The sequence below is a fragment of the Ambystoma mexicanum genome, chromosome 4q (genome assembly GCF_040938575.1).
Source record: "Ambystoma mexicanum isolate Mex_15411 chromosome 4q, UKY_AmexF1_1, whole genome shotgun sequence".
NCBI lineage: Eukaryota > Metazoa > Chordata > Amphibia > Caudata > Ambystomatidae > Ambystoma > Ambystoma mexicanum.
Genome location: NC_090928.1, coordinates 1,062,796,713 through 1,062,810,756, shown reverse-complemented (window position 1 = coordinate 1,062,810,756; position 14,044 = coordinate 1,062,796,713). Strand labels below are relative to the sequence as shown.

Below are 14,044 nucleotides of genomic sequence, written 5' to 3'. Positions count from 1 at the left end.
TCCTGTCATTTTCTGTCCTTCAATGCTTCTAAACTTCTTATATCTGCCCTAATCCTTTCTAGGGTTGCCTATTTTTGGTGTCCCCACATCCCATCTCATTCCCCTTCAATCTATTTACAACTTTGCCATTCACCTTGTCTTTTGTCTTCCTCCTCTGGTCTTGATTACTTCCTCATTGCCACCTGCTTCTATTCTAACCTTTGAATCTCGGCTTTTGTTTCATTGACTATTGTCTTTAAATCCTTCACAGCCTTGCTCCCTCTTATTTTCCTTCTGTAATCTCCTTTTACTCCCCCACTTGCTCTCTCTGCTCACAATCTACATTCCGCCTTGTTGTCCACAAATCTCCATGTGCTTCCTCCCACTTCCATTCTTTCTCTCCATTGGCCCCACTTCCACTGGAATTATTTTCCTCTTGCTATCCTCTCTTCTGCTAGCTACCATATGTTTTGGACTCATCTTAAAACCCATCTTTGGTCCTCTCTGTCCGACTCCTAGCATTGTACCTGCATTCTTTTGTTGCTTCGTCAATGCACTAATTGTTTGTGCCGTTTTATTGTTCAGAGCTTTGGTTAAAGCGCTATATAAATATCACTAAATACAAATACATGATCGCCCAGAAAGAGCTATACTGTCAACACCTGGACTGCAGAGCGAAGATTGGACCCCTTGAAAGTGAAGAAGACAATACTCGCCCCTACCTCAGAAGAAACAACCCACAGACTGATAGGAAAAATGCTGTGGGGAAGTTCCCCTAAGGCGGGAGTACTACAGGACACACCCCCAAGTAACTTGAACTGGATGGACAGGAGCTTTAGAAGTGACAAAACAAAAATATATTAAGTAGAGGAACTTAGTCTTGAGAACGTAAAGGGAAATGTTTAAGGAAGTAATACCTGTGATATAGCTGCTGCCCATATTGAACCTGAAGCTCCTAAACCAGAACTGGAATCATTGGCTGTAGGCTTTGCAAGAAACATAACTCTAATACCTAAATACCTGAAACTCACACTAATCTACAGTCCAGACAGTCACAAACGAAGACCGTTGTAAAAATGGTGTTCCCGGTCTCACGTCTCACTTATAAGTAAGTCTCCCTGGCTCCTTCCATCAATGCAGGAACGTGACCACATGGTTAGAGGAGAGCACCCAAACACGTGGTCACACAAAGACTGTCATTGCGTGTCTGTGCAACATGTACCGGAAGCTCCCAGCTTCCAGGGCATCTAAAACGCCTGCAAGAAGGGACTCGCCAATGGTGTGCCGAGTATGCAAGGCAAAAACATAACATATACCCGGGAATTCTAACCCAGATTATAGGTGTTCCTGGGAACTGTGAGAAACCTGACAGTATTCTCACTCCTACCCCTCTTGGATCCTCTGTGCAGGTGGCCAGGGAAAGGCCATCGCTCTAGGATCCTGACCGTTGGGGTGGAAAAGCGAGGGAGGATCACCTGGGTGTAGGGTCCTTGAGGATTGGGAGTGGGGTACCCTTCGGCGAGACATGGTATCCCCCTTTATCTGGCAACAGTCAGCCTAACCCTCACCCCAACTGTTATGTGATATTACAAACAACTGAGAGTGAAGAAGATGACCTCTTTTCACCACTTTAGTACTGGGATGAAGAAGGTGCCTGTAAGGAGATGTGAGGGTCAGGCATGTCCCTCTAATCATGGTCAGGCAAGGTCAATCAGGTGTTCACATCTGCGGCCTGTCAAGGGGCTGCAGGTGTATAAAGACAAGGAGAAAGAGCAACAAACAGACCCGAGTACAGGATAGCAGGGAGATCGGAGTGCGAGGAAACAGGAAGACCTGAGTGTGGAGGAGGAGCAGCAGGAGACCCATGTGAGGTGGCGGCCGTGTTGGCCGTGGTGGTCTAGGAGGAAGGACCAAGATGTCGATCAAAAACCCAAAGGACCTGTGGGAACCCGAGGTGAATGGGCTTTGTTATTTCAGCAGAAGCAGCAGGAGGTGCTGGGAGCGGGGAACCCAGAGGACGCAGGCGTCGTCTGAAATCAAGCATAGGAGTTGTTGGTGCAAAGGAGAAACTATGAGCCGAGCGAGTGAAGCTCGCACCGGTGGGTTTTCCGGCTTTGGGAGATGAAAGGAAGCTGTGGAAACCATTGGACGAACCCAAAGGAGGGTGGTGAGTGTCGGAGGGGCGTTCCAGCATCGGGAAGCTGCAAACGGACCCAGTGAGTAACCGTCCATGAACTTTAACAACTGAGCACATATTGAATGCCGAACTATATGAAACTTTGAGGCAAACAAACATATTGAATATCGAACTCACTCATAGTTTGCCTTTGAAGTAAACAAGTGTATGGTTCAAAAACTAGTATAATTACGCAATATAAAACCACTTTTGAACTTTGAACTGAAATTCAACTATAATGAGTCTATGTTGCACAACCAGTTGCATTTAACCTGAAAGTTGAATATGTTGGAGGCTGAAGGAAGCCTAAATAATGAACTGTGATTGCTGAGTGCAGTGTGGCAAAGCTAAAACTTGACAAAGGGTGTGCGATACATTGTGGCAGAGCCACGAGACAACCAAAGAGAAGCTAAAGGAATATAACAGTACACCCTAAAGCCAAGCGGCCAATAGAAGGAGTCAAGTGAAAGTGACTTGGTGCACAGGAGCCAGTGGCAAGAAACCTGCGTGTGAGCTAAGCAACCCACGGATCCTGGTTGCGTGACCGGAGATGGGTGGACCGTGTGGTCTGATAACTGCGCCTAGACCAGAGAGCCCCGAATGGTGAGAACTAAAGGACACCATGAAGTACGCCCAACAAAACCACTGCAACACTTTTGAAAAGACTGAAGCAAGTGAAGTCTTGGGGAAGGTAATCCTGGGTCATGAGACAGGGATCGAAATTCAGGGGCACTGAGCGCTATTTAGCTCTTGGTAAAGATAAAAGTGCTCCTGGTAATCGCTTTGAAAGTCCAAGGCAGGACCTGGTTTCAGCTCCTGCTGAATTAGCCTCCGGGTAACATGCATAAATCACACCTGTCGGCCTCACCCGTGAGCGAAGACAAAAGTTGCTCCTAAATAAAACAGATCAAGTGTGTCTCCAGAGGCCATTCCTTTAAAGATTCACACACCAAGGAAAACATAAATTATAGAAACAGCTTGTGCTTAAGTGACACTTGCCTTTCTAGCATTTAAAATGTGTGTACAATTTCAAACTTTATTCCTTCAGCCATGCTATTAAATAAAAGTTGTCAATTCCGCTCCTTTTCTTACAGGAAACCAGTGACAGTACGGATATTTCTTGTAAAGCCTTTCTTTTAGAAGGCCTAATAACATATTTTCTTGCAACACAAAGGCTGTAAAATGATATTACAAACGGCTACACAAGACCATCCAATTAATTACTGCAGGAAACCTCTCTGTTTTTCTTTGTTAACGTTTGAGGGGACTATAGCTCTAAATGGAGAATACACATTTGAAAAAGCAGGTGTAGGTTTTGCTTGCAAATCTCTCCACTTACACGTTGACTTTTACATTATTGTAATGCGCTGTGAGGTACAGATAATGCCAGTTACAAAATAGTTACAAACTATACCTGCAATTACAGCTGGGCAGTTGCCTTAAAGGAATGGTTCGCCCAACATTTTTTATTTAAAAAATAGATAGGCAATATTAAAAAAAAAAACATTGGCATTTTTTTTTCCCAAGGTCCCTATGTAAAATTTTGAGCAATTCAAGCTCAAAGATAGCACATGGGGGCATCCATTTTGTGAAATGGATGCCCGCCGCTGTGCTCACTTTGGCTTTTGCGGCACTAATGAAGGAAAATCCAGCCAGCTGTAGTAAACAAAAGCTACCACTGGGTGGCTTTTCCTTCATTGGTGCTGTACGCGGAGGACGGGGACCGGAGACTACAGGCAGGAAAGCTGCAGCTGCATCTCGGTAAGTGCTATTTTTTTAATACAAATAAACACTAGCTGCGTTTTTTTTTCTAAGTTTTCCGGGCTGGAGGAGCCCGGAAAACTTAGAAATAAAACCGCAGCTTTAAAAACGTTGTATTAATGTTTGTGGTAGCTTTTGAAGCGACCGCAAACATAAATACAACGTTATTGTGTTTGAAAACGCTGCGGTTTTTCTTTCTAAGCTCGGAGGAGCCTGAGAAACTCAGAAAGAAAAACCGCAGCGTTTTCAAACACAAACGTTTTGTGTTTCTGCCTGCATCGTTTTCAAACACAACCGGGTTGTGTTTCTGCCTAATTCTGCTTTCCCATTTGGGGCTTTAGGGCTCCTCACGGGGAGCCCTAAAGCCGCAAATGGGAAAGCAGATTTAGGCAGAAACACAACGCGATTGTGTTTGAAAACGCTGCGGTTTTTCTTTCTAAGTTTCTCAGGCTCAGAGGAGCCTGAGAAACTCAAAGAAAAAACGCAGCGTTTTCAAACACAACCGCATTGTGTTTCTGCCTGCCGTGGCTATCACTTTGGGTCTCCGGTGCTCCCCCAGGAGAGCACCGGAGACCCAAAGTGAAAGCCAAGGCATGCAGAAACACAACACGGTTTTGTTTACATGCCGCGGTGTTTCTGCCTAAATCTGCTTTCCCATTTGGGGCTCTAGGGCTCCCCGTGAGGAGCCCTAAAGCCCCAAATGGGAAAGCAGAATTAGGCAGAAACACAACCCGGTTGTGTTTGAAAACGATGCGGTTTTTCTTTCTAAGTTTCTCAGGCTCGGAGGCGTAGGCGTGTTTAAGAGGGTCTTATCAACTTCCTTCTCTAAGGTCCTGATTTCTACCCTCTGTCCTTCTCTTCTCTGTCTGTGATGATGGTCCTGCCCCTACCCACTGCCTTGAGCGATGCATGCCCTCACATTCCATCCTAATCTTCCTATAACCTCACTAGTGCTGGATGCTTCCTCCTGCTTCCCAGCCTCTGCCCGATGTTTTTGTCTTCTTCCACCTGCTGTAGCCTTTTCCTACCACCTCCTGCTATTCTCCTGTTGCCACCTCCTGATATACCTTTCTTGCCACAGCCTAGGATTCTCTTCCTGTCCATTTCTGATATTTCCCTACTTCCCACTCCTCATATGCTCTTCCTGCCCCCTTCTGATATACTTTTCCTACCTCCTCCCGGTATTCTTCTCCCGGCACCACCTCATATTCTCCACCTTCATTTCCTGATTTTTCTTCTCCCCTCGTGTATCCAATCTCCTTTTTTCTTTCTTCTCTTTATCCAACCTCCTTCTCCCATTTCCTTCTTGAACTGTCAACTTGTTCCATACTCCAAATTTCTCTAAACACTCACTGGCAATAGCAGGTCTCAGCTGGAAGCTTGGCAAAAAAAGGACAACCCTCCTTACAAGTCACTTTGCTAGACTCCAGTGGTATACAGCTATAGAATTCAACACCAAGGAAGTATCGATGTTTGGGAGTAGAAAACGCAAAAGAGAAAACTTCCATGCAGTTTCCAGCAGGGTGAAGGGGCTGGTCCCTACCAGCAGACTTGAAGGCTGACAAACGTCTAGCAGGCTTGAGAGCTCGACACAATTCCAGCAGAACAAGAATGTGAAACTGACTAGGAACTCCAGGAGAATCTATCAACAGGGGAATCAGTTGGAAAGGGGACTGAGAGCAGAGAAGAACAGCAAGGACAAGGAGTGAAAGAGGAAAATGCAAAATAACAGCTGAACCGAGATTCAGGAGCACTGTTTCTCCCTGGTTACCAGCTCCAATTGGCTCTACCTCCTGAGAGCTGGAAGAGATGAGCGACCATGTTAGGAAGGCCTGTTTGCTGCAGTCTACCATACTGAAAAGGGAAAAATGCTCCTTGCGCCTTCATCCTGTGTCCTCCGGAAATGGAGGAAGCAGAAACACAGAGATCCACCTCTGCGTGGATCAAAGCGCCAGTCTCAATGATTCCACATGCACGATTGTCACATGGTTCTCATTTGCAGTGCCCTACTGTACAGCCTCTCAGTCCTTAATGGGACCATAGGATTGCAGGAGGAGTCATGACCCCCACACTCCTATTTACTGGTCCCGGGCTCAAAAACCCTAGGGTCCACTCACCTTAGGTCGGGCTTGGATCGAGAGTCTGTAGCTAGGTGGTTTGATTGTGCAGGGATTCGGAGTGGCTCCCTGCAATTACAATACCTGTAACTGGTGTGTTTGGGTTGTAAGAATGTTTCTTACGAGGATGCAGGCCACATTTTTTAAAACCTCATCCGCTATCCTGAAATAGGGCAGCTCTTCTTTCAGCACATGCTCAAGGGTGTTCGGCTCCTGAAGCTGAGCCATGTCTGCTTCACTATATCACTATATGCAGTGTGTATTTGCAGGGAGATATCTGCAAGAACAGTGGTCATGAAACCTGGATTTCTCTGCCCGTGGGTATTTTTAGGTGGTTACTGGTATCCTACGGCAGGGCTACACTGATCCTCCGGAGACATTTGTGTATTTCTTAAAAAGCTGGTAGCATTTCCACTGTGCATGTCGCTCCCCCCTGCCCAGCGACGGGGCCCTATTGGGGGTGATGAGGGTTTTCTCCCCATTGACACAAAACTGGGCTTTTCATCCACTAATTCAGGGAGCTATCCTGCCCCCTTGGTCAACCCTTTATATGTCCCCAAAAAAGGCAGGGGACTTTTCCATAGTCTGTAATGGGAATGTATACTCTGCCAAGCACCTTCAAACAATTAGGAAAATGGAGAGGGCTTCGAACCTGTGCACATGGATAGATACAAAGCACCATGAGTATTGTGATTCTCAGAGCATAGCTCTTATACAGACAATGAAACTTCATGAACACCATACTAAGCAATATGACTCAGATCTCTAAAAGCTAAGTTACAAAACACAGAACAAAATAGTGTCTTACATTATTCTCATCTTCTTTTGGCCTCTTGGTAAGATCAAAGCCGGCTAGTGTTTCTGGGGTCCATTGTGGGTTCAGGGCAGGAAATTCAAATGGCACAGGCTCCACAAGGCCATAATTTGCTTTTAGTTCAAGTTGAGGGGCCTCATTAGGGACCTTCTGGAAATAACTGATAAAATAAAATTGTTTGATTAACTAACAGACAACTATAAAGCATACTAAAATATATTAAAATAAAACATCTGATTTTTAAAAATGTTTTCCATAGATTAACAACTTGTAGTGCTTTAAGCTGCTGATTTGCCCACATATGTAAATGCATTCCGGTGAGCTACTATTAGTTCCACAATCGAGGTAATCAGTGGTGGCTTGCCACTATGGGCGAGGTTGTGGAGGAGCACCACCCTTCTTGCCCGAGTGGCAAGCAGCACAGTCTACCCATGTGTTTTATTTGTAGGGAACTGTGTTGCCTGCCTCTGAGCAGGGGTGCATCCCCCGCTACCCATTTTTATGTTTGTATGTGGGGCTCTTTGGGCACTGCACAAATGTAGCATGAGATAATGAGAGGCTGGCAGAGCATAGGAAGCCTTGCCCTACTGTATCTCATTATTACGCCAATAGCATAGACATGATGACTGACAGGAGGGGAGTCCTCTACCGTAAGTCAGCGTGTTAAGGTTGCAGAGAAGAAGGGCAGGCCATCCGGTCATCCATGCGGCTGTCTGTTGAGGGTGCAAGTAGGTAAGGTACTTTTTTTTAATGTAATGTGTATATGTATGTATGTATGTATGTATGTATGTATGTATGTATGTATGTATGTATGTATGTATGTATGTGCGTAGTACTAGTAGTGCAAGTCTGCATATACTTTCTTTTTTTACAGTGTGTATTCAAAACATTCCTTCATGGGTAGGGGCACATTTACAAGACATTCATAAGGTTGTAGTGTCTAGATATCTTGCACCAACATCCGTAGCAGAAAGGCTTTGTTCAATGAGCCCATTTGTGAGGCATCTAGAGGCTGCACATCAATCGTAAGTATGTTAATCTACGATCCCATAGGACACAAGAGGATTCAAATGATATCCTCTTAAAGGCTATATTTCAATTTGGGAGAGCTAGGTGCCTTGGTGAGGTTGTTTCTCTCGGGCCCATGTGTTGTTGCTGACTGATAGGGTTCCAATTGGCGCAAATTAAATTCCAAAAATCTCTATAGTATGCGCTTGCCTTACACTTAGGACCTATGACAAGAACCTAAGATAAACCTGGCTCAGACATCTTCAACTCCCCAGCGTATAGCAGCATGTTCATCTGGCTTTCTACAAATACATACCTAATTGCCAAATCATCCCCTTTCTTAGCTTACACTAATATTAAAATTGAGGAGGAGGTTCAAGGTTTGAATTTTCCAAAATGATCCAAGAAATGTGAAGGAGCTATAAAGCTGGAAGTGTAATTCCTTTTGTTTGTATGTAATTAGAGATGACGCCTGCAGCAGTGGGCGGGCTGAGCTATGGTTGCCTATGGCTGCATGTGTCATCACATTAGCATCCTAAAGCATGCTGCTCAGTGCAGGGTTTTGCTTGCTACTGTAAAAAGCATTTGGCATGCAAAAGAATGTTCCCAACAGAAACAAAAGCGGATATGTAGGGCACGGGTAAAGGAAAAGGGAGCGAAAAATAAATGCTCCCTTTTTTATTTCCATTTAGACTGAGGCCCGACCAGGGAAGATCACTGAGGTACGAGTGCAGTGCCCAGAGCAAAGGCAAGGTTACTGAAGAGCAGAGATACTGATCCAGATAGGAAGTGGGATACAACTTAAACAAGAGAGGGCTATGCTGACTGAAAGATTAGAATGCAGGCTTGTACTGGCTGATTATAGAGTCCGTCATCTATGTTTTCTGATTGGCTGAGGCATCCTCATCAGTTGCTAATCGAGATATAAAGCTAGCCCCCAGGGCTAGATCAGCACTTTACAGGGAGCATTTACTGTAGCAGTGGGATGGCCATAGAACCATGTAAATACAGTCTGGTTGAGAACAGGATACAGAAATGAGACTGTGGTGAAAAGAATGCCAGCAGCATATCATTGGAACAACACTGATGGCATACTATACAAATGTTTCTTTTACATATTTACATTACACACTATTACAATTTAGGTGCAGTAAGCTAGAGTGATTTGCCCATAATCATAGGATGTTTGTGCAAATGATTGGATTGGAACCCATGTCCACGTGTTCCTAATTGTGCAACAGTAGAGTTCTTCATTCGAGCCATGTTTCTTTCAAAGAAAATATATTTCTTGCACTGAAGACCGACCGCTTTTGTGATACTCACATGAAGCCATTTTCTCGCTCACACTTGGCCAGGGTATTCTTAACAAGCGAACCCAGTTTCCTGAAGAACAGGTGTCCAGAGGGTTTTGCTGTCGTTCCAGGTCCCTTGGTCTCTCCATACTCTTTGCAAAGTGCTTCTGCTTTGGTATAAACTGTTAAAAAAAGGTTTGTGTGAAAAAACAATATAAAAAATGAAACTATAAATGCAAACAAGCAGCATCTGGCCACGCTTTCCATTTCTTGTAAAAGAAATCCGAATCGAGTACGTACTGTACAAATGGAAAAATCGATTTGTAAGAGTAAAATCAACAAAAAAAAATATTTCATAACAATGATCTAAAAAAGGTTGCATGCCTATAAAATGCTGTGTACTGCTGAATTATTCGTGTTTGCCTCATACACAAATTGTTGTGGTCTATACAGAGGCAGCCCACTATTCCTAAGGAAAAAGCTGATACCTTGTCATCCTCTGAGGAACCTAATGCTCTGCCAGACCTGCCTGTTGAATATCTCAAGTAAAGAAAGCTTGATTTCATTAATTAACCTTTATTACGCGCCCAATACGGGAGACTGGAACCTGTGTTGCTCTGTATTGTCTTGCGTCCAAGAAAAACGTGTTGCCCCTGCGCTTGCCTCCTGGACCATTTGATGGCAGAGACATCTTCTATATAATACCTAACTCTGGGGCGCTCTGCCCAGAGCTTTAAGTGGGCCGGGGCTAGCCGGTAAATCTCCAAAAAGTGGTGTCCAGCCTGGGCTCCCTGATGTCCCACTGGTACGGGAAACAGCTGAGGGCAGCTCCATTTGCAGGTGGGAGGCGGAGAGGCAGGGATGCACAAGGGTTGATGCCCAGGGTCTTGTACTGAGCAGGAGAGAGATGAAAGGATACAGCAGACAGGTCAGTTTCTTTCCTCTTCTTTAAGAGCGTGTCTAGAACCCTCTGGCTTCCTTCAAGTCAGCTCCCTTTCTGTTACTCGATACTTCTAAAGATGCATCTTGTTACCATTCTTCTTGAAGTGCTCTACATTCTAGTGTTCCAGGTACAGATGTTACATCGTGCAGAATGTTACACATCTCCCTTCTTTACAGATTTTTCTCACAACAGAATACCCTTCATTCGTATGACTTTGAGATAGACAACGTTAACTATATACAATGACACAACCCATTTACACATGGAATTATTTACAATTGGAATGAAGTCAAAGTGAACAAGGGAAAGATGGACTAAAAGTGGTAATCATCAAACCTTGTTGGCCACATATCCCCTCAGTCCCTTCAGTGGTGTTGACAGTAAATCACTTCACAGATTTCCTCAAGTAAGATGGCTTGCAACACTCTCTTCTTGGTTGACCTGTATTTTTACTGCTAGATGCAGTACTAAACTCCATTTTATTATTCATTTTCCCTTGGTCGACCTGATTGCAACACACTATTTTTGTTCCAAACATTACCATTAGAAGTTCTGAGAGCACCATGCAGAATCGCTTTGATCGGTTCGGACCAACTCACCACACCTTCTTTCCTCCCTGGAGGCAGTTTAATACGCACTTCATCACCCACTACAAACCTCCTCTCTTTCACAGCTTTCCGGACATCAAAACACTTCTTTTTCTGTAATTGTTACTTACTAGTGTTATATCTAACGTTCTTCAAATCAACGTTTCTCACCCCTGCTCTACTAAGCCAAGGAGGACAAACTTTTGTATTGGGCTTCCTGCCCCAGAGCATCTCAAAGGGTGAAATGCCCGTAGTGGAATGAGGAGTGAACCAATATGCTACCACCACTTCATCTACACTTTTCCTCCAATCTCGCCCCTCAGCAATGGCCCCTCTGATGCTATCCTTGATGACACGATTAAACCTTTTTACTATCCCATTGGTTTCGGGATGATAGATAGAACTTGTTTTATGGTGAATCCCATTGTTTTTAAAAACGTTTCCATCTCCTCTGACACCAATTGCACACCATTATCTGTAATGATACTTGAAGGATATCCGTCCCTCTTGAATACCTCATCTAGGAATTTAACAATGTCTCTTGTACAAATATGTTGTACCTATGGTGTCTCCACCTAATGAGATGTGTCAACTAATACAATACAGTACGTTATATCTGTTTGACATCGTACCGGCCCCACAATGCCCAAACCTGCCCAATGGAATTTTAGGAATGGATATTAATGTCATTGTCATGATCTCTGCTTCCAAAAGGTCAGGGTTTTCCCAACTCCCTTGGAAGCAGATCCATAACCCAGGTTCCCAGTGCCAACCAGTCCCAATTGGGACCTTTTGGACCCAGTCCTGGCGCCAGTGGCACCAGGCTCATAAATATGCCCAGTCCCAGCGCTGGAAGCGCCGGGCTCATAATGCTTGGGTGGACTTACCTTCAGCAGACCATGCTGCTTACTTGCCTGCCAGTTGAGCCTCTGATCCTCTTCTGTTTGGAACTACTTTTCCTGTTGGGTGGGGCTGGAGCCACTCCCTAGATTCAGAACACTGGAACTCTTCTGGAAGGCAGGAACTCTTTTCTTACCAGGAACTCTTTTCTTACTTAGGCGTGGCTGTGGAAGGAGACACCTAAGCACTACAGGAGGCTATTTAAACCACACCCGGTGGATGAATCTTGCTTTGCGTTATTCTGCAACCTCTGCAGCAGAACGCTCATCGTGTCTTCTGCATCCGGTCCTGGGCCTAAGGAAAAAGGCTTACCATCCTGAATCCAGTCTTCAGCAACACCTATAAAGACAAGAAAGAACAGCTTAGCATTCCGGCATCTGAAAGGCAAAGGCTTACCATCCTGAATCCAGTCTTCAGCAACACCTATAAAGACAAGAAAGAACAGGTTAGCATTCCGGCATCTGAAAGGCAAAGGCTTACCTACTCTTCGTGCGCTCCGGAGGTCTTCACACTGCATTCCGGCATCTGAAAGACAAAAGTTTACCAACTCTTCGCACGCTCCGGAGGCCTTCGGCGCTGCATCCCGCATCTGAAAGACAAAACAAGGTGCGTTTAAAGACATTGGGGAACTTTAATACTCACGTGCCATTACTCCTTTCCACATCTAATCCAGTGGGTATTCCGGCACCCTGCAGCCGCTCCGAACTCGTACCTGCAAAATAAAAAGACAGTTAGAGCGCATAGTGAAGCAGGCAACAAGCGCTTACTTACGTGCTTCCAGGCGCTTCTATTCATCACACGGGCTCCATCTTCAACTCACTTCAGCCCGTCATCCGCCATCGCCGGAACCCTGCAAAACAAGAGACAACATTACTAAAGACTTTAAAGACATTTGAATGACTCGAAACTTACCGTTCGTGCAGTAAACAACGGACAGCAGTCCTCTGAAGTCAAGAGGCCTGCGCTACCTATCCAGTGAAGAAACTGGTTACAGCACCCTGCCTCGAGGCAGATGGAGAGCTCGGCATTCACTTACCTAAGGTGAGAGCGTTAACCTTTGGGGGTCTACAGGAGAGGAGAAGAGGAAAGAGATAGGGACACCCCAATAACCCCAGTTCATTAACCCCATCTTTTCTATCTGCAGACATCTTACTCTACACGTCAGGCATACAGTGCACAGGGGTCCAGCCCAAAGAGCCAACCGGGTGCTACACATCACCTTTGAAGATACGGTAGTCGCCCAGTCAAGACCGGCGCCTCTGCGAGAATCAGGTGAGCGTTACAGTCATTGGCTCTACCCTTGTGACAGAGGTTCTGCCAGATTCTTCACACACATGACATTCTTTCACCAACCTCTCCACTTGCACATCCATGCCCTGCCAAAAATCTTGTCTCAACAACTGCTTAGTCTTTGTCATACCCTAATGGCCTTCATCTGCTCTAGCCAGTATTTTCTTTCTCACACCTGGAGGAGGAACTAGCTTCTCTACCCTCATCAACATATCTCAGTTCTAGCTTAGCTCATCAAATACTAGTCTCATGGCATCAGGTATAGAACCACCTCTGCTTATTTTGTTGCTTTTCATTCCACATTCAATATATTCTTTGGTGTCCCTTAATACCTCACCTTCCACCCATTCTTCCTCCGACACCACATCCTGATTCACTTCAATTTCCAACAATTTATCATCTATGTCTTCATCGTTTGCACTTTGTTCCTCAACCACATTGGTCAATTGAGACAAACAATCTGTAGCTTTGCTTTTTACTCCTGGTACATACTCCATTTCATACATAATACTGCAGGCTGGCCACCCACTTCCTAATCATGAAGGATACCTTGTCTAGACCCTTGGTGGTTAACATTTCTTTTACAGGCTTGTGGTCTGAACGAATCGTACATTTCCTGCCTCACAAAAATGGCCGAAACTTATCTATGGCCCATTTGACTGCCAACAACTCTTTCTCAATGGTTGAGTAATTTTGATCTGCTTCTTTTAACACTCGCAAAGCAAAAGACACAGCAGATTCCTTACCCTTACACACTTGTGTTAATACAGCTCCTAAACTTTGATTACTGGCATCTGTCGTTTCTATAGATTTTGTACTGGGATCATAGCTACTGAATGTTGGGGCTTTATTCAAAGCACTCCTGATAGCCTTAAATTCAGTTTCACAAGTATGATCCCATTGGAATTTGGCACTTTTCTTCACTAATTTCCTCATAGTCACAGATTTTGTGGCTAACCCTGCAATACATTCGGAGTAACTCTCTGCTATTCCCAAAAAGGAAATGACCTCAGCCTTATCCGTGGGACTGGGAAAATCCAAAATATTATTCACAAGCTCAAATTTGGATCTTATACCATTTTCAGAAATTGTATGTCCTAAATACTGAATTGTGGTTTTATGAAATTTACACTTCTCATTGCTAGTAGTCAAACCATTTTCCAGGAAAATATCAAGA

At 44.6% G+C, this 14,044-nt stretch overlaps 1 protein-coding gene across 2 annotated transcripts in view; it reads right to left on the bottom strand.

Moving 5' to 3' along the window:
* Positions 1 to 14,044, bottom strand: part of BROX (BRO1 domain and CAAX motif containing) — a 904,523-nt gene that overhangs the window by 49,853 nt on the left and 840,626 nt on the right. For both annotated transcript variants that reach the window (XM_069608616.1, XM_069608615.1), the window contains 2 exons: positions 9,179 to 9,329; positions 6,842 to 7,007 (listed from right to left, as the gene is read on the bottom strand). In XM_069608616.1, coding sequence (XP_069464717.1) covers positions 6,842 to 7,007; positions 9,179 to 9,329 — 317 coding nt within the window. The remainder of the gene's footprint in view (positions 1 to 6,841; positions 7,008 to 9,178; positions 9,330 to 14,044) is intronic.